At 38.6% G+C, this 25567-nt stretch overlaps 1 protein-coding gene across 1 annotated transcript in view; it reads right to left on the bottom strand.

Moving 5' to 3' along the window:
• Positions 1–25567, bottom strand: part of LOC126334609 (guanine nucleotide-binding protein G(o) subunit alpha-like) — an 83888-nt gene that overhangs the window by 32537 nt on the left and 25784 nt on the right. Inside the window, exons 3-6 of the mRNA XM_049997013.1 lie at positions 17117–17277; positions 6841–6969; positions 6637–6751; positions 2442–2616 (exon numbers count right to left, since the gene is read on the bottom strand). Coding sequence (XP_049852970.1) covers positions 2442–2616; positions 6637–6751; positions 6841–6969; positions 17117–17277 — 580 coding nt within the window. The remainder of the gene's footprint in view (positions 1–2441; positions 2617–6636; positions 6752–6840; positions 6970–17116; positions 17278–25567) is intronic.

The following is a 25567-nucleotide window of genomic DNA, read 5'->3' as shown; positions in this document are numbered from 1 at the left end:
TACTGCCAGACAGTTCAGATCAAGCTCCTAATGCCTCGGAAGATGTGTGTAAACTTGTTTGCAATGCTAATGAGGAACTCTTAATCAGACTCCCCACTGATGCACCACATGCTGCCATGGAAACTGCCAAGGATCTGGAATTAATGTACATTGCAAACTATGTGCACCTTGACTGGCCTCATAAGAAACAGTACGTCATTCCCCAGTCAGTTCAACCTTTTTCCTCTGAATTTTCGCCTTCACAGAGCGTAATGGAGAGATCTTATATAACAACTTGCACAATGGACCTGAGTAGTCATCACATTCTCTCTCTGCATCTCATAATCTTCAAGCTTCTTCATCACATGCATACAGCTCACTCAAACATTCTGTTCTGGCCAAGGATGCAGGCTGATGCCAAGAAATTTCTGAAAATCTGTAGAACCTGTGCAGAAACCCAAGCTGCACCCAAAGCAGCTTGGTGAGTACATGTAGCTTTTGCTGGGCTGCCCCTTGGTGGCCAATTGTTGATCACCACTGATGCTTTCTCTAACTTTCTGTTTGTCATTCAGACATCTTAAACAACCAGCACCCACATAATAAAGACATTGGAAAAGATATTTACATTATAAGGATTTCCAAAGACTATTGCTTTGGAAATGGTTCACAACTTGTCTCCAATAAATTAGATGATTTTCAGGCATCCGTCATGTTAAGCCTACTCCATTCAATCCTAAAATTGAAAGGAGGAGCCAAAATTATGGTTTGCGCCTTCAAAACACGATGTCGAAACTAGTCCAAATGATGCCAAAATCTCAAGCTCTTCTGCTATTTTTCTCATTATACTCGTCAACATCAGATATCCATGATAAGACTCCAGTGGAGCTACTCCATGTTAGGCCATACTGCACTTTTCTCAATTTGCTCCTGCCCTGGCAACGTCATCTGGCATCTTCTGTGGGCTTGTTTTAAGTCTGGTCAGCCTGCCAGGTATCACCGAAACACAGGCAATCAAAGGTGGGGCCAGGGAAGTGTTTTGAGGCAATGTGGGAGAGTCACATTTCTTGTGCACACTAATCAGCAGTACAGAGCTCCGCCTATTGACAATGATACTTCCTGGAGGCAACACGTTTCACACGAGCTGCCACCACGAGCTGACCTGAGACGAACATGGCATGCTGGCACCCTGATCCAGCTGTTCCACCTAGCAGTCAAGAGGCAGATTCCGCAGCCACTACAGTGGCCCACACTGATACCTAATGAAGGCCATCCCACTGCTCTGCACTGGAGCCTACACCATAGGAGCTTGGTCCAGCTTCAGTGTCAAATGAAGCTGTAGTGCCTATCATGATATCAACAGCGGCAGCACTGCAGTTGGACCAAATTCCTGCTGACTTGCAGGATGAAGATGTCCTGATGCTGCCACCATCAGACGATGAAGAAATGGATCGCTCTTTCCCCAACCTCTCAAGACCGAGTCTTTCCCCAGTGATTTTCCTTGATAAGCCTGTAACCCAAATCAGCAAAAGTGAAGCCTTAGGGATCGAGCTGCAGAAGACATCTCTGCCCGAGGCACTGTCTGGGCATCACAGGTCCCAACCATATGCTCCGCATTCTGGGAAGGGGGAGTACTACATTTGCTCCGAGCATAGCACCTCAGAGACAAAGACGCAAGCCTCCGTGGCTATGGTATATACAACGAGGAAATGCTGGCCAGTGATAACTGCACAGTTAAAGGAAGTCAAGAACAGAGTGTCCGTTTCACAACATAAGTGGTGCTACAGAGGGCCTATAGATAAGCAACATAACATAATAACTTAGATATGACCCTAAGGGCTATAGAACCAGCATGCAGCAAGCTGGAGGCACCTTTGGCATTGTCTAAAAATTCTGGACAATGTTGACTCAGCAAGCTAAACTCCAATTGATTGTTGTTCACCTCAACTAGGCGTGCAATTCTGCTATAGATTCTCTGGCAGTATTGAAGACGACCCAAGAACAGCTCATACAACACTTCACTGTAACTATACAACAGCCACACTGTTTCATTTACTTAGTGACAGCCTTTTCAAGTCAGTTATTTTGCTACGTCCTAATTCAGAACCTGTGCTGTGCACTGTCTTCACTGTATTAGTGAATCCTTTGTGTTTACTTGTTACACTAGTTACTCTTGAGAGAAATAAGACTCTTTTAGAGTCATCACTTGTATTTTGTTAGAATAAAGATGCTGTTTATTTTACTCTTCAATTTTTTGGAATTCATCTCAAATTCTGAAGTTTATAATACATATTTTTCAAACAATATTACACAATTTGTCACTGGTTATGAGTAGGAAATACACCAAAAACACATACAGTTCTTGATTAGTTTCATTCAAAGATCTTTGTGTGTACTCCAAAAATAATATAAATACTTTGCTGAAGACATGTAAAAGAAACCTAAAAAAAGCATGAATTTCTTACCTCTGTAATCAGGACAATATAGTCGAAGGTGTCTACCAGAATACAAAATTTTCTCACGGAAGAGATCAAATTTATTGAGAAAGAGAACAAATGATGCTTCACGAAAGAAGCAATTGTTTACAATCTGTGAGAACAGAGTGAGACTTTCATCCAGTCTGTTTACTGATGGTTCCTCCTGAAATGAGCAAGATTTTTCAGATGTAGTTCTTCTTTTTGCAATGCTCATAACTACTACTACTGACATTTAAAACAGTCACTTATGAAGTATTTTATTGAATCTTGTAATGATACATGCCATTCCAGGGGAATGAGAGATATCCCTCATTACCAGTGAATGATACTCTACACAAAAGTAATTTATATAGTTAGAAAATAATTACATAAAATAATAAGTCTAATGTAAATGAATAAATATCGTACACTGGTTTTATTTTTATGGGCACATGGTGAGCTAAACTGAAGGGCAACACACTTAAGGTGATGTAGCAAGAGGAAATAACAGTCTGAGCTGTCGGATAGAAAGAGAGCTTATTGACTGTCTGAAAACACATAGTAGTCAAGCAGATTAAGTATAACAGAGCCATCTATTAGGCTTTACAGATATTACTATTACGTAAAGGACAGAATATATGGAAAAAGCTGTTTTACAAACAGCTGTAAAATCCAAAAAATATTTTCATGAAGGTAACTTCAGCAGCACATATCTATGAGATTCGAAGAAAATTGTGTTTTGGAAACAGAAGCAGGGAAAAATATAGTAAAAAATAGAGGAATCAAAAGTACTCAAGGAATGATTTGAAACCATACAAAAACTGTTACATAGTTGTAATTGTTCATTGAGGATGTGACCATCATTATTAGAAATATGCTTGAAAATCTCCAGCTCTTCAAGTACATCAAGCCCATGAGTTTTGTTTTCTCTATGCAAAACGAAAATTTCAACGCATTTTGGTTTGTGTCCAGAAATTAGCAGATGGTCAACAAAAGTGGAATTGTGTACATTAGTGCCTCTTTTTCCAAACAAATGTTCTTTGTACCTGGTGCAAAAAGACCTTCCAGTTTCTCCTACATAATAATTGGGACATGTATCACAAATGATTTTATACACTCCTGAATTGTGTATCAGAACAGCAGTGGACTTGAGATTGTGAATGAGATTCTTTTGTAAAAGGCAACTTTGAATCTATATTTTTTAATCAGAAGATGATGAATTTTATATGAAATAGAGCCTGAAAATGGAATCGAGAAACATTTTCATATTTGTTACTGTCAGGAATAGCACTGCTGCCTCACGTGATCACTTTAGTGTAAGTTTTAACTTTGAACATCTTGTCAATGTGGGATCATAGCTGTTATTAACCACAACAGTTTTTATTATCTTCATTGCTTCATTAAGCTGTCAGGAGACAAAGGCACGGAGACTGTACGACGAATGGCTGAGTGGAAAAATGCTTTGTTATGGGAATGAGGATGCACTGAACTAGTGGGCACAATTTGATCTGTATCATGACATCTGCATACTGAGAATAAGAAAAAATAACAAGATAAGTAGCTGAAAAATTATTGATGAATTTCTCTTCCAGCAAATTAATGGAAATATCTTTAATAATTTTTCAGCTTCTGAGCTTGGTATTTTGTCTTATGCTCGGTACGTAGATGACATTCTGATCATATACAGTGGTTCCCAGGAAGGAATTCAGCATTTGTTTGAAATTTTTAATAGCCTTCATGAGAATATCAGCTTCATTTCTGAATTAGAAAATAATGAACATCAGCTTAATTACTCGGACCTTAGTACAGCTATTGACAATGGCAGACTTTCTTTTGGCATTTTCCGAACAGCCAATAATACAGACTATTGCAGTTAATAACAGTTACGATCCCACATTAGATGACAATGTCTTCGAAGTTAAAACTTACACTAAAGTGATCACTTTAGGCAGCAGTGCTATTCCTCACTGTAACAAATATGAAAATGTTTCCTCAATTCCATTTTTAGGCCCTATTTTGTATAAAATTTGTTGTCTTCTGATTAAAAAATATAGATTCAAAGTTGCCTTTTCCACAAATAACTTGCAAAAAATCTCATTCACAATCTCAAGTCCACCGTTGCTCTGATAAGCAATTCAGGAGTGTATAAAATCATTTGTGATACATGTCCCTTTTATTATATAGGGCAAACTAGAAGGTCTTTTAGTGTCAAGTTCAAGGAATATTTGTTGGGAAAAAGACGCACTAATGTACAAAATTCCACTTTTGCTGATCATCTACTAATTTCCAGACACAAACCAAATGTGTTGAAGAAATTTCCATTTTGCGTAGAGAAAAGAAAGGGCATAGGCTCAATGTACTTGAAGAGCTGGAGATTTTTTAAGCACATTTCTAAGAACAGTGGCCTCATCCTCAACGAACAGTTACAACTACATAACAAAATTTTTTTCAATGGTTTCAATCCATTGCTCATGGAATTTTGATCCCTTTATTTTTTACCATATCTTTCCCTGCTTCTGGTTCGGAAAATAATTTTTTTCATATCTCATAGATTTGTGCTGCTGAAGTTACCTCCATGCAAATATTTTTTGGATTGTACAGCTGTTTGTAAAATTTTTCTGTATCATTCTGTCCTTTATGAATAGTAATTGCTGTAAAGCCTAACAGATGGCTCTGTTACACTTAATCTGCTTGACTACTGTGTATTTTCAGGCAAACATTAAGCTCCATTTTTTTTCTTTTTTTTAGCACATGTTACTGTCTGCGGCTAATAGGTGGCGCAACTCATATTGTTTTTGTGACAGCAATGTCAGCCACTGGACCAATCAGTCTGATATTGTTCTCAGCTGGGGACCTGTGGCAAAGGCTAGAAAGTTTTGTTTCACTTTTGACTGGAGCATAGCAGCTCTAAATTCTAACCATTGCTTTTTAGCAATGTAATTTGATATAAGTAACCTTTGTTCATTTTGACAATTGCCATCTTGGTTAACATTTTTTTTGTCATACATAATTTTCTATGTTTTATTTTATAGGATTTATAAGAAATCATTCTGATAAAGACACCCCTAGTAGGCGTCGAAACCCAGGTCAATGTAACTACCAGTTATGTGCAACTGGTTGGCTGTATAATACTATGCTGAAACTAGTACATGACCGCTGAGTGACAGCCATGTTTAAAACTGTAACACTGATGTTGACTTCCTCATTTCTGACACTGAATCACACTTGTAACAAATTTTTATTCGAATGAATTTTTCACTCTGCAGCAATGTGTGCAGTGGTGTGTAACTTCTTAGCAGATTAAAACTGTGTGGCAGACTGGGACTCAAATCCGGGACCTTTGCCTTCCACAGGCAAGTGCTCTACAGACCGAGCTACAAAAGCACAACTTATGATCCAGCCTCAAAGCTTTATTTCCACAGAAAAACTGCTGTGAAGTGTGGAAGCTAGGAGGGTAGGTACTGACAGAAGTAAAGCTGTGATGCCAGGCTGTGAGTCATGCTAGGGAAGCTCAGTTGGTAGAGCTCTAGCCCGTGAAAGGCAAAGGTCCCGGTTTCTAGCTCCAGTCTGGCACACAGTTTTAATCCATCAGAACGTTTCAAATTTTTCTTCATTTTTACTTAGATAAAGTTTTTTCCATTGGACATCTACATTTACATCTACACCTATACTCAGCAAACCACCATGAGGTGCACGGTAGTGGATATGTCCCATTGTACCATTTCTTAGGGTTTCTTCCTGTTCCATTTCCATATGGAACATGGGAAGAATGATTGATTGAATGCCTCTGAGCATGCAGTAATTATTGTAATCTTATCTTCATGATTCCTATGTGAGTGATACATAGGGAAATTTAGTATATTCCTAGAGTAATCATTTAAAGCCAATTCTTAAGACTTCGTTAATAGACTTTCTAAGGATATTTTACATCTGTCTTCAAGAGCATTCCAGTTCAGTTCCTTCAGTATCTCTGTGACTCTCCCCCACAGATTACACAAACCTGTAACCATTTGTGCTGTCCATCTCTGTATATGTTCAATTTCCCCTGTTAGTCCTATTTGATATGGGTCCCACATGCTTAAGCAATACTCTAAAACCTTTCCTATGATGCCAAATTTTGAAAACATATACCATACATAAGGATATTATAAATAATTACAAATTTATTTTTCAAATCTCTGAACTGAATTTTAAAGCAACTCACCAGTAACGTCATATCATAACCACTGAGTGAAACCACGAACATCACAGCCCTGACATTGTCAAAACAGTAGATCCATTTTCTTCTCTGAGATCGCTGCCCCCCAACATCAAACATGCTGCAAAGAGTTAAGAAAGAACAGTAGTGAATGTTATATTTATACGTAATATCAAATTTGGTACCTGATATTTGCAGCTACAGGCATACCTGACAATAACATCATTGATTTTGAAGTGTGTTTCAATGATGCCATTTGTGCGAACCCTTGCCCTTAAGACATCTGTTGGTGTTGGCACATATTTTTCATCACAGATTCGATCCATGTTTTCAAATAAACTAAAACAAAAATATGGCTACTGAAATAAAATTTACAGCAAAACTCTGATGACATGAAAAAATGAAAATGAATCCATGGTAATAGAATGACAGTACAATACAGAACAAACAGTTTCCAACAGTGGAAAAAATGGTCACTATTTTTCACTAATTAGTACTGAGTACCTACATTTTTCTGCTGTTGTGATTACTTTTCTTCTATTTTCAAATTTTACGAACACATCATAAAAACCTACTTAAGAAATTCCAAGAATCAATTTTCAAAAAAACATCAAATAGAAAATGAGACATAAAATAATACTGAAACACTATACTACTACAGTACTGTTTGCAACAGATGACAAACACATTTCTGGCTTATAATAGTTCAGTTTAGGGAGCAGTGATGCCAAGTTCAAGGAGACTGTGTGAACTAATTTCCAGCAAAATAGCCTGCATTCACTCACTCTACAAGCTATGGTGGAGGTGTGCCTTGGGGGATGCTGTGAGCCAGTGTTATGGAAGTGATGGTAAACTTTCCCCTACAATGAAATGCGTAGCTTAACAACAACCTACACTTCTATTCACCAAAAATTGCATTCTAAAATAACAATGCATTGTTTCACATTTTTTTCTGACATGTTATTTCTTGCCTGAAAAGGATTAGTCCTGTTGATAACCCTCTACCAGAAATTATTCTTTTCAATTACACTGGCTAATGAACTAGTTCAAACTCAAGGATATTTTGTAATAATAGCAACAAAAGGTGATTTGTTTATTTTTAAATTAATATTAGATGAATTGTGAATGTGCATAAGTCTTCTAAAATGTGAATCACACTGAAGACAAAACGACTACACACGTAAAGAATGCAAAGTAAGCACTGTGATATTCTTCTTAGTAAGTGGACTTAAAAGAGTTTCAAACAACATCCAGAATGGAAACCATGTTGGCAGCCATTGCACATGAATAAAAATATGTTGTGTCAGTCCACATGGAAACAACATGTCTAGTTAGCAAGCAAGTGTATCCTCTCAATATCATCATGAAGTACAGCTATCAGGGATGGAGAACAAGTCAAGCTATACATTAACAAGTAAAAGCAACCATGGCTGGCCACTTCTGTAAAGTATAAAAACAACAAATTACGACTGATGCTAATCTACTCAAACTGATAAATGGTGATTACTTCTAGAGAATATGAGTAAGTTAGGATCAGAAACACAGCTACTACTTCAAAATATTTTAACTTTACACAGACCAATGTTAGCTGTCTATATGCTGAAAAAATTAAGATCTACCTGGAACAAATATTAGAGCTAGGCAGAATTTATAGTCCTGAGTTCAAATACTCAGTTATATTGAAGATGGAACAGCTAATGACATATTATTTTATTTTGTTTTTAAATACTTGCGGGTTTTAAATTTCCTCCCTGATGTCTATTGGCAACTGGTTATACACTTTTGCCCCATGATACAACTTCATTCTTAATCATAGAGGGGGATGTGTAGTTGTCCTAAATTCGCACCTGTTATTAAGCACAAACACCTTAGGGGGTGTATGTATTGGCATATATGTGTAAGAATCCCTAGGTCTCTGAAGAGGCTTCTGCAATATGTTTGGTTATTTGATTATCAATTTCAGACAATATTCTTATTGCATGTTTCTCTACAATAACGACTTTTTTCAACTTGGCTACAGTGCCCCAGAAAATTATTCCATAGGCCGGAACTGAGTGAAAGTATGCAGATTATGTTAGCAATCTTGCTTGAGGGTCATCCCAGAGAGTGCACAGCAACCAGAACAGAGCTTTTTGGTTAACTTGTCCACATGCTGGAACCACCTCACTTCAGTATTCATCTGGATACCCGGGAACTTCAAATGTGAATCCTCATCCAGTATGTGCTCACTGATCTCTACTTCTGGTACCTCTAAGTCATTTCTATTTGTCTGCAATTGCATAAGCCGAGTTTCTGCAAGAGTAAGCGTTAAACTGCCAGCTATAAACCACTTGTAAGATTGTTCCATCATTATCCTGGTTGTGTCTGGTGTGGATGTGCTCAGAATTTTTATTAATATAGTTGTTCCATGGGCAAACATTACAATTTCTGAAAATCCTCTAATGTCCTCAATAAGTCACTTATGTAGACCAAGGTTTCCCAAACTGTGTTCTGCTGAACACTAGTGTTTCACAGGACGTGCCCATCTTCTGCCTTTAAGCTCTTAGGTTTTTGAATCTCACCCGGTGCAGTCCCCAATAATTAGACTTTCCTTCTTATCCTGTCTGGTAAGTCTCCTCTGACCTCGGGTTCTGGGTGACTTTTCCCAACTTTTCCTAAACCTGATGATTGCTTTCTGTTCACCCTTCTTTCTTCCCCGTCAATCATTCTGCTAGAAGAAGAAGCCACAGACTCTGAAAGCTTGCAGACTTTAATACTTTTTATATGTGTGTTCTCCTGCCACTGCTTGGTGAGTAGATTTTTTTATCTATTCAATTACATTATGTTTCCAAAAAAACTATTAATGATACACTGTTCTTTGTATTTTGTTTTATTTTTTAAATTTATTATGATTTATATGTTACTAGTTATGATTTAAAATTGAAGAAATCACTAAATAAAACACATTTTCCTCATTTTTAAAATTTTTTATTACCTTTCAAAATAAACAAGGTGTTTAAGTACCAGAACTCTCAAGTTTTTCCATCAGAGGAAAAGTTTCACAGCCCCTGAAGTAGACCAATAACAGGAACAGTCCAAGCAAACCTTACAGCACACCATACTTAAAATTTCACCACTCTGAATTTGATCATATTCATGCCAAATCGTTAACTAATATGATCCTTTGTTTTCTGTTGTCCAAATATAACTCCATCCAAGAAGGGAAAAACCATTAATGCCATCAGCTTTGGGCAGATCACAGAAAATGCTAACAGGGTAATTTTTGTTGTTTAGTTATAGCAGAATTGAATTTGTGAACTCATATATTGCCTTCCCAATAGGGAAGCCTCTATGGAAAGACAAACTGAGCTGCTGTTGAAAGGTTATTCTCAATAAAATTGTTGTAAGCCACTTTCTCAAACATATTGAGAACATAGAGGAGTGGCATTGGTCTATAATTAGATACCAGTTGCTTTTCTCAACTTTCTTACATCAATGTATGCTTAATTTTTTCACGATATACTTCTTGACTCTGTGATTGATTACATGGGTAACTCGAGAGTGCCTGATACCAAGTCAGCAAAAGATTTTAGTACTCCAGCTGAGATACCAACAGAGCTAGAAGAGTTACCACTTTTTAGTGACCTCATAATTTTTGTGATATCTCTAATAGATGAATCGAAGAAAGTGATGAGGATGGTGGAATATGTATTGTCTGCCAAATGAAGCTTATTGGATCTACTTTTCACAAATGATTTTTTGTCCCTGTGTTTTCAGCCACGGCCAGGAAAAATTCTTTGAATTTAGCAGCCATTAATTTTAATTTTGTATTATCTGCCTTGCTGCTATTGGCATTCAGTTTATTCATTTCATCTTAATAAAGCTCCAAATTGTCCTTGTCTTGTTCTTGGAATTTTTTGTGCACAGTACATGGTTTTTGCCTTTTTGATGGAACACTGAAGAACATTGCACTACTCTTTATGGTGCATTGATCAGAACAACTCTTTTGCATTAAATAAAGCTCTCTCTTCCCAGCACAAAATGTTTTGATGTCAGTTGCCAGCCAACCTTTTCCTCAGCTTCCACTGTAAATTTCCCTTATCTGTTCTACAGGAAAACTGCATTCATAATGTAAATACATGTGTAGGAAAGAATTAAATTTCTCATTTACCGTGTGTCCTTGGTAAAATTCCCCCATTTTTTGCTCCTGTAAATTCTATATGAACAATGTAACTGAGTTCGGATTTAGAATTCTGTGTAATTTTCCTTTTCCTTTCTCAGTTAAATGTAATTGACATGGAGACGTTATCACTACCATTCGATCATCATGGTATGGGAAACTATTTATTATGGATCTTATTTCTACTTCACGAGACATTATCAATTGCTGTTACACTGTGTTCTTCTATTCTTGTTGGGAATGTTACTGTGAGGGTCAATTAATAGGAAAATAAATAAATAAATAAATAAGGCCAGTACTTTAATAAGGAGCAATTATTTAGTGTTACAGGCAATAATGAACTGCATCTAAACAGATGAGTTGACTGATGTATAGCTTGTAGCTCTAATATTATCCGTATGTTACTTGGATACAACTTGAGGTTGCTTTTGCAGTCATACAGGAAATGAATAGGTCTGCTGTTAACAATGAAATAAATGCCACAACTACTTAGAACCGACAGTCAATTAATGTCTCTCTCTCTCTCTCTCTCATTCCCCCCCCCCCCCCCCCCCCCCCCCCAAGAAATCACTTTACGTTGTATTAATGCCTTTTTACGCATTTCTTCCCCAGAAGTAAACAACTCTACCACAAACAATACCTCCACTCTGTCTTATGTCATTCGTTTGCAAGTAGCATCACGTGATTTTATCCACATTTGTTACAGTATTCCCCAAGTACAGCATTTGGTGTTTTGATGGTGTCTGCTAGCAAACCAAGGCACACTATGCTGTTATAGTGATAAATATGTGTGTGAAAGAAACACAACAGTGGTTAAACGTCACTATTTTCATTGATAATTGTTAACAAGGAACACGAAAAACGGAATTAAAAGAAGGGTAAGTCACTGACTGTGTGTAAGATGCCACCAAATATGAGTGTTCATAATGAAGATCTACTGATTTTGTTATTAGATTAGCAGTCTGTGTGTAATGTGTGTTCCAGAAACACAATAAGAAATTTTATGGACATACACACTGAACATAAAGCACACCTGAGGAAATGCAAAGAAGTGAAGGACAAACACTCTGTCTCAGAAAATGTCAGTACACAATCTACATATCATTTTTGTATGAAATATGTTGTAAGGAACTGTGACAACAAGAAATGTGTAATCTTAGACAATGCTCATCATTGGAGTAGTTGTAATAAGGAGTCCTGCAATAATGTGTGTATAACCAGCAATTCACATGGTAAAGAAGAAATATTTCATCTGTTGTCTGGTAAAACTAACAAGTCATAAAATAATAAAACCAAAGTCCACAAACATAAATTTATTGATTGCCATATCACAAAATAAAGGGAGGAGTGTTATGGGTAACCAAATTCATGTACCAAAAAGTTAATCTTCCTGGATGAAGCCAAGATCAAAAACCTAAGTTTTCTACACGAAGATGCACTCGTGAAGTGTTTACATTAGTTTGTGTCAAACAAATCCAAAATTTTTTTCAAAAATTAACAAAAATATCTCCAAAACCAGTAATTATGAGTGTGTGGTTACTGTAACAAGGACAAATGATGCTGCCTGCAACATCAGCCAATATCTAATAAATACAATAATAGCCATGTATTATATTTAGAAGCAATGACCCAGGACCTCCATTGTAACTGGATACTGCACCCTGATAGAAAGATAATAAGCTGAAGGTGTTGGTCCACGAGGGTAGAGATTCAGACTAACCAATTAGGACGTCACATTATGGTTGGATATTGAGCCCTCACAGAATCTCTATCCTTAAGGACCACCATCTTCAGCTTATTACCCTTTACTTACCCTTATATATAAAATACACTAACCATTTCCCTTGCTGACTTCTGCAGTTTCTGTTCCTGTATCACCCAGTGCCCTGCTCATCACTGTGGATGTCACCCTGCCTACCCCCATGCCCATGATCTTGCCACTACTTAACATTACCTTCCCTAATGCCCAACTGACTCCTACCTCCTCCACAGTCACCATGACCTATTAACACACAAACAAAGTTGACACTCGGCACCATGGCTTATGGGACTGGCTGTAAATGGTAAATGCCTTTGGTGTCGCTCCCATCAGCCACCGAGCTGAGTGTCAACTTTGCGCATACAATACTATATCTTCACTCATAACTAATGCTTCTTTGAAGGATTTACCTACAAACAAATCTGCAATGCAGGCACAGGCCAATACACCAAACAATCTATTGGCCTTCTAGAAGAATCCCAATCCCCTCATGTGGCTCAGAGACAGTGGTGACATCTTTATGATCTGGACAAAGGGTGAGGATGCCCTATCAACATTTCTACAGAACCTCAACACCTTCTCCTCCATTCGTTTCACCTGAACCTGCTCAACCAAACAAGCCACATTCCCTGGTGCCGACCTCCACCTCATGGATGGGTCCATCAGTGCTTTCATCCACATCGAACATAACAACCACCAACAATATCACTATTTTGGGAACTGCTACCCATTACACCAAGAAGTTCCTGTATATATCGTCAGCCTTGATTGCCACATCTGCAGTGACAAGCAGTTGTTCTACAAACATGTTAAGAACCTAACTGAAACCTTCAGAGAGCAACATTACTATCCACACCTTGTGCAAAACAAGATCTCCTGTGCCTTTCCGGAGTCACCTACCATCCCCTCATACTCACTGACTGGTCACTTAGGAATGCCCCCTGGTGTCTCACAAGGGGAGAGTCGAAAGTGTGGGTCACTGATTTTGATCAAGTTTTGCAGGACATTCTGTACTGCAAATAAAGAGACAAATGTCATGGCTTTTTACCAGACTCTCTGACTCAAAGTCAAAGTTAATGACAAAAAATCATATATTCAAAGCTATACATCTTAAGGTCATCTACAAACAAACAATTTTTATATGGAGTCCAAAGTTAATAAAGTTCAAGTTATTAACGTTTTTTGTGTTTTCATACTGTAGCTTGGGTATTCGCTATTCTGTGTGTCCAGCAGAGCAAGGTCGATGGCCGAGTGGTCAAGGCATTAGAGTACCAAAGTGGTAATCCATTTTTGATTTATGATCGTGGCATTTCTTTCATTTGATTTTTTCAGTTTTATTTTAATTTTTTAATTTCTGATAATAAGAATACATTTCTTTGCCTCTTTTTTAAGTAAAACATCCGGAGCGATGATTAAGAGTCAAGTAAGTATACATTATGATGTACTGAGAGTTATTTTCATTGTGATACATAGTACAAAAATACACCTACAGTATATTATAGCATAATCCTAAATAATCATCTATTTGTGAGCATTCTCATAATCTGTGGGGTGAAACTTACCATAGAAACAGACAAAACATAAATTATTTCCTGCTCCATCCACAACACACAAGTACAATCTCAGTTCATTGACATGTTTTCTGCTACATTGTTTGCGCAAAACATATCTCATTCACAATGATAAAAACAGATCTATCAGATATTAATTCGTCTGCATGCCCAGTTATAAAAGCATATCCTTAAAGACTGGTGCAGACAACTGGTTACGGATCAGTGTATGAATATCGGTAGCATATACCCTATCTTGTAACACTGTGTTCTGCTGTGATGTCACATGATTTTGAAGTTGTGCGACGAAATTCTTTGCCTGCCAAAAAAAGTAAATGTTGCACAGCTGACAAAGAGAGGTACATTTTTTTTTTTTTCACAGTGTAGGTTGGTTGAGTGTCATCAACTACAGAAGTCCTATCTAGTGTGTCATTGTAGATTGTAGATTGTATTTTATTGGTCCTGTTGTCTACATAGCAGCTTATGCATAAGACATTGGACAAGTCAAGTTATAAATATACAGGCTGAAAGTAATTTCAAGGCATACATATGTAAGCTTACAATAATACACTTTACACGTAAGTAAGTATTTATATAACACATTTCGTCATGTATCAAGACGTAAAGAACTGTAAATACAGTATAACGTATCTGATAATTAATCACACCTCCAAATTTTTTACTTCATCAATGCACAGAAATGTACTTATTAACTTTGGTCCCCATATAATAATAAAAATGTTTGTTTTTAGATGATCTTTCAATGTATACAATTTAAAATACGATTTTCTGCCATCAACTTTGACCTTGGTTTTTTCAACAATTAGGGAAGTCTAGCAAAGGGCTGAAACATGTAACTCTTTCATCTTTGCAAAACTTGATCAAAATCGGTGACCCACAAGTCAGACCCTCCCCTTGTCAGTACAACCCAGGAAACTAGGACTAGAGCATCTGAATAGCGTTTGCCACTAGGGTTTTGGCTAACTCTTGTTATGCTCTGAAATCAGAATTATGTACCCACCTCCACAAAACAGATATTTAGCTGTAAAAACCTTATCCATCCCTTCCATCACTGCTCCCAGTCCCTTCCCTCATAGTTCTAATCTCTGTTAAAGACCCAGGATGCAAGATCTGTCCCATATATCCCCCCCCCAAATCATTTAATCTTCTCCTGTCACAGGCTTTTTCTAACCCATCAAATGCAGGTGTTCATTTCCCATCCCATGAAAGGCAGGGTCATATTATGTGGTCTACCATCTTAGCTGCAACCACTGTGAGGCATTCTACTTGGGCATGACCACTAACAAGCTGGCTGTCTTCATGAATGCCCACCACCAAATTGTGGCCAAGAGATAGATAGACCACCCAGTTGCCAATAGTAGTGCCCAACACATTGTGTTTGACTTGAGTGACTGCTTCAGAGCCCGTGCTATCCAAGTTCTTCCCATCAAAACCTGATTTTTTGAATTGTGGAGGTAAGAGGTCTCCCTACAACATATCCTTCATTCTCATAACCCGCTTGGCTTCAACATCTGCTGGTCCCTATCATCCACCTGCCTCTACACAGTTCTCCGCTACCTCTCCAGCCTCACACATGCCTTTTATCCCCCCCCCCCCCCAAGTGCACCTGTATAGTTGTATCACTTTCTCTGCTACCAAGGGCCCCCCCCCCCCCAACTCACCCTCCTGTGCAGAACCTCCCAATATTGCATTTTAACAGCTCACCATCTTGTCCCTACTACATCCCTGCACACTTTTGTAGGCAACACTACAGCAGTTTTCACCACCCCTACTCTGCTATCCCTAATCCTCCACTCTTGAGTCCCATAGTGCTCAGAGCCCTAATCCTCCACTCCATTTCCATACCCTCATTAACTGTACCAGCTGAGATCGGTACTCGCTGCTGTTGGGCCTCAGTGCCCGGAGACAATAGTAGGCATGTGTGAGAGTTGTCGTACATGCGAATGTATGCACTTTCTTTATAAATCTGTCATGGACTTTGTCTGATAATTAAATTACTTTTAATTGTGAAATGCCTCCATCTGCCACTGCTATAGTATAAGTAGTAGTCTCTCCTAATTCATACTGTGTTTTTCAGTCCACAATTTTTCATTGTTTTACTTGACAGAAGAGGTCAGTGTCTTTACACAAAATATATAAAAGTAATGCAAAACAAGTACTTTCTTTCTGCAAGAATTTTAGTTTCACAGTATTACACTATCTGTATCAAATATAATGGGATTAGAAAGCTATAAAGTTTAACATAGTACTTGCATAGGAATAAACATAAAATGTATTGAACCTTCAGAACTGTTTTATTTGTATTATGTACTCTTGAAAACTCTATTTTCTAAATTCTTAACTTCAATATTGTTTGAATGAAATCATTTTGAGCATTAAGCCAATGACACAGCCTAAATTGACCTGTCTTGTGGAAGCCTACATACACATATTTCATACTGTTACTAAACTCTATCTGAATAGGCCTCTGAAAGCCCAATGGTACCAACTGACCGCTGATCATCCTCATCGGAGAGGCGTTACTGGATGCGTGTATGGAGGAACGTGTGGTCAGCACATTGCTCTCCCAGCTGTTGTCAGTTTTCGTGACTGGAGCCACTACTTCTCAATCAAGTAGCTCCTCAATTGGTCTCACAATGACTGAGTGCACCCTGTTTTCCAACAGCTCATGGTAGACCCAGACAGTGACCCATCCAAATGCTAGCCAAGCCTGACATACTCAAATTCAGTGATCTGGTGGGAACTGGTGTTACCACTGTGACAAGGCCATTGGTATTTAGTACTATTACTCAACAAATTCATAAGAATAACCTGCACTGTGACCTGGAATTGTACTATATTAAAAATTTATGAAATTATTTAATTTTTAATAAATATTATTATTACATTAGTGGGAAGACATGAAAAGATGGAGGGAATCATGTTTCAAGCAGATGCATCAGGGGCTGGAAAAAAAGATGATATTAGATACATAGATAATATGTTACCAGTACTTACTATAAGGCAGAGTCATTAAGCTCATACTCATATCCACGTGCCACAGCCAATCGCACTCCTCGGTCTGCCCATAGTTCGTGTAATGCATTAGCCACATCTGGTAAGACATTGAACTGCTTGTCAAAGCAGCTGGAGCTGGTCAGAATTGTCTGTGCATGCCACTGAGACACATGAAGATAAACTTGGTAATCATATTTTTTTTATGATTTTAATTGCACACAGTAGTTTGCAAAGTACTTACTTATTTTCCATTTAATATCTTGATACTACTCAATGTGAAGGAATAGCATTGCTATGCTTTTTAAAGAAAAGGAACCAAAAATTGGATGGAATTTAATTTTTTAGTTAATCACATTTATTCTGTATTTAACTGAGGCTAGGAAGCAAAACCCAATTAATAACAAATTCTTAATTCAAATGGGCCAGCATCTCTGTTTTGTGATTTTATACTAATAAAAGGATGTTAAGATCAAGGCAAAATTGTATATATAAGAGACAATAACACTGTAATAGGAATCTGCTGATAAAATGTGATTGCATTGTTTGTGCAGGAATCTCAAGAGGAGGGACTTTATACTGGCTTCCTCGTAATTTCAAATAAGGCAAATCTACTACTACTAATAATAATAATAATAATAATAACAGCAATAATAACAGGAAGCCATGGCAGTCTAAGATGTTGGTGTTAATTTCAAATTATTAACAATGGGCAGAGAAAAGTGATGGTAGGTAGCCATGATGTGGTATCATAAACTGTCCCAGCATTCACTTGTAATTATGGAGAAAAACCCAAAATAATATCACTTTACAGTATAGCAAGTCAACAACTATAATAGTACACAATAAAAATACCTATGAGATGAAATCAGAAGAAGCACTGCATTTCGTCACTTCACTAGGATGCAACCATCCATTTTTAAAATTATAAATAAGAGAAGAACGACACAAATTTCAGAAAATCAGTTACTGTAAGACAGAGACTTCTTGTCAATCTTTCATTTTTAGCAATATGAGATTCCTTTCAAAGCACTGCATTTTTAGTCTATATCTCGAAGCCAGCTATATATCAAATACTTCTTGCAGTTTGTGAAGCAAAGGTGAAGAATTATGCAAAGGCAATTTGATTATGTAAATAATGTTGAAGTATACGTTTTATTATATAGAAAATACTTATAATACAGTAATATATTTAATCAAATCATTTTCACTTCCAGTACCTACCAACTTTTCTACAGTAATGCCACAATTTTACTAGCAAATGTGGTAGGGTAATATGCAGTTGCTGTCGGTTCCCCAGTCATATCCACATTCACTGACGATTCCTCCATTTAATTCTATCTCAAGGAGTACATGATAAGTTTTGTGTGTACTGTGTCAGCAGAGACCTCAGTTTCTTTTCTACATCAATGCTGCTGGTGTTAAGAACAGCAGGGACTTTCTGCATGGAACCCTATTTTAACTTGAAATTTTTGCAGTTTGCACTTCACATATTCCACATACATACTCCGCTGTCTCAAAGAATTTGATGAGATCAAATATCCATTGTCTTCACATGGCAACAGATATTTCAATTTACCACAAATTAGTGGAGCAACGCAATTACTATTAAGTAAGTCAAAACACAGACAAACACCAGTTTCATACAGTGCCATTTTGTAGGAGCAGACCAAAACAATGTTTCCTTTGACCTGTGCCAACACAGCCACAGTTGGCTATATTTGTGTTTGCAAGATGTCCGGCAGTAACTTTAATGTTTCAAACTCAGTGGAAATGTGGCTTTGGAAACACTATAGGAACACAGAAATTATAGCGATGGTGATTACAGATGAAGTGATTTTTTTATCACTGAAAGCCCTAAGCAAGAGAGAAATGTGGTGCACTTCATAACAATCATAAGTAAAATTGAAATAAAATACCTATAATTCAAATCTTGATGTCGATGATGGTCTGCAGGCAGCTGACTGGTCACAGATTGAAGAATCAACCCCCATCCGAGAGAGAGAGGGAGAGGGAGAGAGAGAGGGATGGAGAGAGAGAGAGAGAGAGAGAGAGAGAGAGAGAGAGAGAGAGAGAGAGAGAGAGGAAGGTTGTGAACTGTGATAAGACAGACAATTAAGTAAATAGGGCAAAGGAAAGGGGAGAAAGGAAGGGAAAGGAAATTGAAAGTAATAAGAGACCAGGATAAGGAGGATAGACTGTGATCTGGAAGAGGAGTAGGCATAGGAAAGGAAAGATGTATTTGATAAGAAACACTAGAAGAAGTAACTGGTCTGACTTGTGGGGCACAAATTCAGCTAAGACACTGAATAGCTTTAGATTCTTTCTAACAAATCCAAATAACCGATAATTTACATCTTCAAAGTTGGTAACTTGATTCCATAACATACTTCCAGCTTCTGGATGCCAATTTTGTAGACTAACTCATGGTAGTCACACACTCATTTTGTAATCTACCCACAACACCCTATCCACCATTTTGGCTATTGTCTTTGCATTCATTTTACATTTTATTTTTTCTCCAAATTCTGTGATTAATTTTTTGTTTCTTATCCTTTCCTTGCTCTCTGCTGCCATCTGTTGACCTCACCCTATACTTTTATACCTGACACCCCTATAATCTCTTACAAAGGATCATTTGTGAGACAATTAATTTTTAAGGATTTATGTTATGTGCATTTCATGCAGTATTCATAATGGATAGTCTTAGGCTAATATGAGAGTGGACTCTTGGTAATATTAATTACTTGAACAAGGACATCTGAACCTATTAAAACATCTGAATCTGTTAAAGTGTTAGGAATGTCAGTTAACCTTCAAACTGCCAAATTGGTTGCATGAATGTGACCAGTGTAAGGCTACACAGCATCTGTGAACTGCTGTGGTGTCTACTCAGTGCCTTTGAGCTGTTCACTACCAGATGTATAATCAGCACAGAGCAATACAAGAGGAAACTGAAGTCAATCTGCTTTTAAAGGTAACATATTGCAAGATTTGCCAAGGGCCCTGGAGGAGACAACATTCCCTAAAAATTATTGTGATCCCTGGAAGAGCCAATCATGACAAAACTATTTGGCCTATTGTGCATGATGAAATATCCTCAGACAGCAAGAAGAACGTAATAATTTCAATTCCAAAGAAATCAGATGCTAACAGGTGTGAGTACTACCAAACCATCAGTCTAATAAGTCACGGTTGCAAAGCACTGACATGAATAATTTACAAAAGAACAGCAAAACTTGCAGATGACCTCTGGGAAGATTAGTTTGGTACCGAATAAATGCAGAAATCCACAAGCTAGTACTGCTCTTATGATTTATCTTAGAAGACAGGATAAAGAAATGCAAACCTACATTAACAGCATTTGTAGTATTGAAGAAAGCTTTGGACACCATTTCCTGGAATATACTGTTTGAAATTCTGAAAATATATGGAATAAAATACAGTGAGTGAAAGGGTATTTACAACATGTACAAAAACCATACAGCATTTACAAGAGTTGAAGGACATGATAGGGCAGCAATGATTGAGAAGGGAGTGAGACAGCCTATTTCTAATGCTATCAAAATGTACATTGAATAAGAAATAAAGTAAACCAGGGAGGAATTTGAAAAGGCAGTTAAATTCAGGGAGGAAAAATAAAATCTTTTAGATTTGCCAGTGTCATTATAATTCTGTCAGAGACAAGAACAGATCTGCAAGAGCATCCGAACAGAATGGGCAGTGTCTTGAAAAGAGGTTATACAATGGACATCAACAAAAGTATAACAAAGGAAATGGAACGTAGATGAATTAAATCAGGTAGTGCTCAAGGAACCAGGTTAAGTCATGAGACACGAAAAGAAGTAAATGAGATTTGTTATTTGGGCAGCAAAATAACTGATAGTGACCAATGTAGGGAGGATATGTACTGTAAAATGCAGACTGACAATTGCAAGAAGATGGTTTCTGAACAATGAAGAATCTATCAAAATCTAATATAAATTTCAGTGCTAGGAGGTCTTTCAAGAAAATACTTGTCTAGAGTAAAGTCTTGTATGGAAGAGAAATATGCGTTCTGTGTGGCTGGTCCTGGTAGAGGTTCGAGTCCTGCCTCGGGTATGGGTGTGTGTTTGTCCTTAGGATAATTTAGGTTAAGTAGTGTGTAAGCTTAGGGACTGATGACCTTAGCAGTTAAGTCCCATTAGATTTCACACACATTTGAACATTTTTTTGAAATATGCATAATAAGCAGTGCAACAAGAAGAGAATTGAAAGTTTTGAAATATGGTGCTACATATGAATGCTGGAGATTAGGTGGGTAGATCAAGTACGAATGAGGAAGTAATGAATTGTGTTAGGGAACAAAGAAAGTTATGGCACAACTTGACTAAAAGGAGGAGTGACTGAATAGGACGACTTCTTTTCGCATTCTAGAGACCATTCTCAATGGGATCCATGGAATACAACTAATGTAGTGTACTATAATTAAAGAAAGTTTACATGGACATAGACAGAAGTAGTTACTCAGAGATGAAGGAGCCTGCACAGGATAGATAGTGTTGAGAGAAGCATCATTTGGACTGAAAACCACAAGAACATTAACAAATAATGGTGTAAGGAATCCAATCCTGCAGCAAACGAAGCTATTCAAAGTCACAATGTCCACATTAGAAACAAGTGCAGTGCATTACACAAATAGTTGCTGCTGCTGCATGCACATATTTAGAAATGAACATACATTTGAAATATTCAGAATTACAAATCATGTAACAAAGAAGAGATGATTTGGAGGTAAAATAATGTAGAGGTACTTATGGATAGACGTAATTTGTAACAAAGCTTCTTTTAATAAAACCGCAATAAAATTATGCTGCAATTATATTGCGGAAGTATTGTGAATATTATACTAAGTTGTTTTGTAAGCAGGCACAGCAAGTAAGCTTTTGGCCAAAAAGTCCTTCAGCAGAATTAGACAACACACACACACACACACACACACACACACACACACACACACTCATCACACAAATGTAACACCCAAACAAATGACCACAGTCTCTAACTGCCGAGGCCAAACTGCGAACAGCAGCACATGATGGGAAAAGCAAACTGGGTGGTGGCGGTAAGGGAGAGGTTGGGGTGGGGAAGGATAAGGGTGTGTTGGTGGAACAGAGAGCCGTATAGTGCTGGAATGGGAACAGGGAACAGAATATGTGAGTGAAGTACAATGACTAACTAAAGTTGAGGCCAAGAGGGTTCAGGAAAATAGGACATACTGCAATGAGAGTTACCATCTGCGCAATTAAGAAAAGCTGGTGTTGGTGGGAAGGATCCAGATGGCGCAGGCTATGGAGCAGTAACTGAAATGAAAAACATAGTGTTGGGCAGTGTGTTCAGCAACTAGGTGGTCCAGCTGTTTCTTGATCATAGTTTGCCGATGGCCATTCATACAGACAGAAGCCTTGTTGTGGTTGTCGTACCCACATAGAATGCAGTACAGTGGTCACGGCTTAGCATGTAGATCACGACTGGTTTCACAGGTAGCCTTGGCTTTGATGGGATAGGTGATGCTTCTGACTGGTCTGGAATAAATAGTGGTGGGTGGATGTATGGGACAAGTCCTGCATATGGTTATATTACAGAGAATTAACCATGAGACAAGGGATTGGGAGCAAGGGTTGTGTACTGATGAATGAAGATGTTGTGTAGGTTTGGTGGGCAGTGCAATACCACTGTGTGTGTGTGTGTGTGTGTGTGTGTGTGTGTGTGTGTGTGTGTGTGTGTGTGTGGAGGGAGGGGCATGATGAAAGGTAATCGAAACCCTGGCGGAGAACATAATTCAGTTGCTCCACACCTGGGTGGTAGTGAGTCATGACAGAAGTGCTTCCATGGATGGTGGAACTTTGTGGGATAATGAGTTACTGGAGTGAAAGGGCATGGCAGATCTGTTTTAGTACAATGTTGGGACGATGATTACAGTCTGTAAATGCCTCAGTGAGACCCTATCGAGAGGGACTGTTCATCACTACAGATGCATCTCTCATGAGTGGCTACGCCATGTGGAAGGGATTTCTTGGTATGGAATGGGTGGCAGCTGTTGAGGTGGAGGTATTGCTAGTGGTTGATAGGTTTGATATGGATGGAGGTACTGATGTAGGCATCATTGAGGTGGAGGTCAACATCAAGGAAGGCAATTTGTTGGGTTGAGGAGAAGGTGAAGTGAATGGGGGAGAAGATGTTGAGATTCTGGAGGAATGTGGCTAGGGTGTCCTCACCCGCAATCCAGATCACGAAGCTGTCATCAGCGAATCTGAACCAGGTGAAGGGTTTGGGATTCTGGTTGGTTAGACAGGATTCCTCTAGATGTCCCATTAATAGGTTGGCATAGGATGGTGCCATGTGGTGCCCAGAACCATATCCCACATTTGTTTGTAGGTGATGACTGCAAAAAGGAGGAGTAATTGTGGGCAAGGATATATTTCGTGAGAGCAACTAGGAAGGAGGTTGTAGGTTTGGAATATGTCAGGCAGAGGTAGTGTTCAATAGCGGTAGGGTCATGGGATTTATGGATGTTGGTGTAAAGCGAGCTGGCATCAATAGTGGTGAACAGGGCACCATTTGATAAATAAAGAGGAACTGTGGCAAGTCAGTGGAGGAAATGGTTGGTATCTCTTGTGTTGCAGATAACAGATTGAAGATGTTGGTCTAAGCGAGCAGAGATTCTCTCAGCAGAGACACAGTTACTGGCCGCAGTTTGACATTCTGTATGGTTAGGTCTATGGACTTCAGGAAGCATGTAGAAGTAGGAGTGTGGGGAATGGTAGGAGTGAGGAGAGAGATGGACTCTGGGGAGAAGTTCTGGGATAGGTCTACGGACCTGAGGAGAGACTTGAGATCCTGCTGGATTTCTGGAATGGGGTCACTGTGGCATAGTTTGTAGGTAGAGTCCTTCTGTCAGGTAATTGTTGCAGTTCAAAACCACAGTGGTGGAGGTTTTGTCAGCAGACAGAATTATAATGTCGGGATCAGTTTGTGGTTGGTGGATTGCAGTTCTTTCTGTGTATTTAAGGTTATCTTGCATGTCCAGGGATTTGGGGAATGACTGTGAGGCAAGATTTGAAGTTATGCAATTGTGGAAAGTTAACAGAGAATGGTTTGGGAGCAGTGGAGGTGGATCACGGTTGGATGGAGGAGTGAACTGAGTCATGCAGGCTTCAGCACTGGTCTCTGGTTGTGTGTGATTGGTAGGGTTGGTGGTGAAAAACTGCATCCACTTGAGGGAGAATTTTACAAACAAACCTAGTCCCACAAAACCTTGTCAACTGGCCTAAACCTCCTTGCTATACCTCCTCTCCAACTGTAAAATTTTCCTTCCAGGAACTAGAGCAGCTTAACAACTCCACCTCAAAAAAACTATCCATCCTGTTCACTTCCTACTCCTGCCTCAAACTGTCACTATCCACCAACTGTATAACATTCTCCAAACTTCCCCCTCCACATTTCCTGATAGTTGACAAACCCTGACTCGCAGACCTTCTATGTTTACCCCATCCACAAAAACTCCCTCACACCGCCATACAGAATCCAGAATCTAAATCCATCGAAACACAGTCATGAACCTTTCCTCTGAAAGCTTTAGCCTCACAGAAGTATCAGTCCTTACCAAAGGCCTCGCCTTTTGACCAAGTCCAAAATTCAATCATGTAGGACTTATTAAAGACCTTCTTGCTTCTTTCAATCCCTATAGTAGAAACAGTTTTTTACCACCAACCCTACCAATCAGACATAACCAAAGACCAATGTTGAACCCTGCCTGATGCAGTTCACTCCTCTATCCAACAGTCATCCACGTCCACTTCCCCTAAATCACTCCGTTAACTTTCTACAATTTCTTAACCTCAAATCTTGCCTCACTATCATCCCCCAAATCCTTCAAAATGCAAGCTAACCTTACATCCGTAGAAAGAGCCACAATCCACCACCTACAAACTGAACCTGACCTTTTAATTCTAGCTGCTGACAAAGGCTCCACCACAGTTGTTTTGAACCACAAGAATTACCTGCTTAGCTGAATGGTAATGTGTTTGCCTACTATGCAGCAGGCCCGGGTTTGATACTCGGCCGGGTTGGAGATTTTCTCCACTTGTGGACTGGGTGTTGTGTTGTCCTCATCATCATTTCATCATCACCGGCACACTAGTTGCCTAATTTGGCATCACATGGAATAAGACTTGCAACTTGATGGCCAAACTTCCCCCAGTTGGGGCCTCCCAGCCATCAAAGCCACACGATAACTTCATTTTTTTACCTGGCAGAAGGATTAAGCCAGCTGTCAGATTTATCCACCTACAAACCCTGCCACAGAGCCCTATTCCAGAAATCCAGCAGGATCTCCAGTCTCTACTCAAATCCTCTGGCACATCCCAGAAGTTCTCCCCAGAGTTCATCTCTCTCCTCACCCCTACCATTCCC

The sequence above is a fragment of the Schistocerca gregaria genome, chromosome 2, assembly GCF_023897955.1.
Source record: "Schistocerca gregaria isolate iqSchGreg1 chromosome 2, iqSchGreg1.2, whole genome shotgun sequence".
NCBI lineage: Eukaryota > Metazoa > Arthropoda > Insecta > Orthoptera > Acrididae > Schistocerca > Schistocerca gregaria.
Note: the sequence above shows the minus strand (reverse complement) of the source record. Positions and strands in the feature narration are given on the sequence as shown.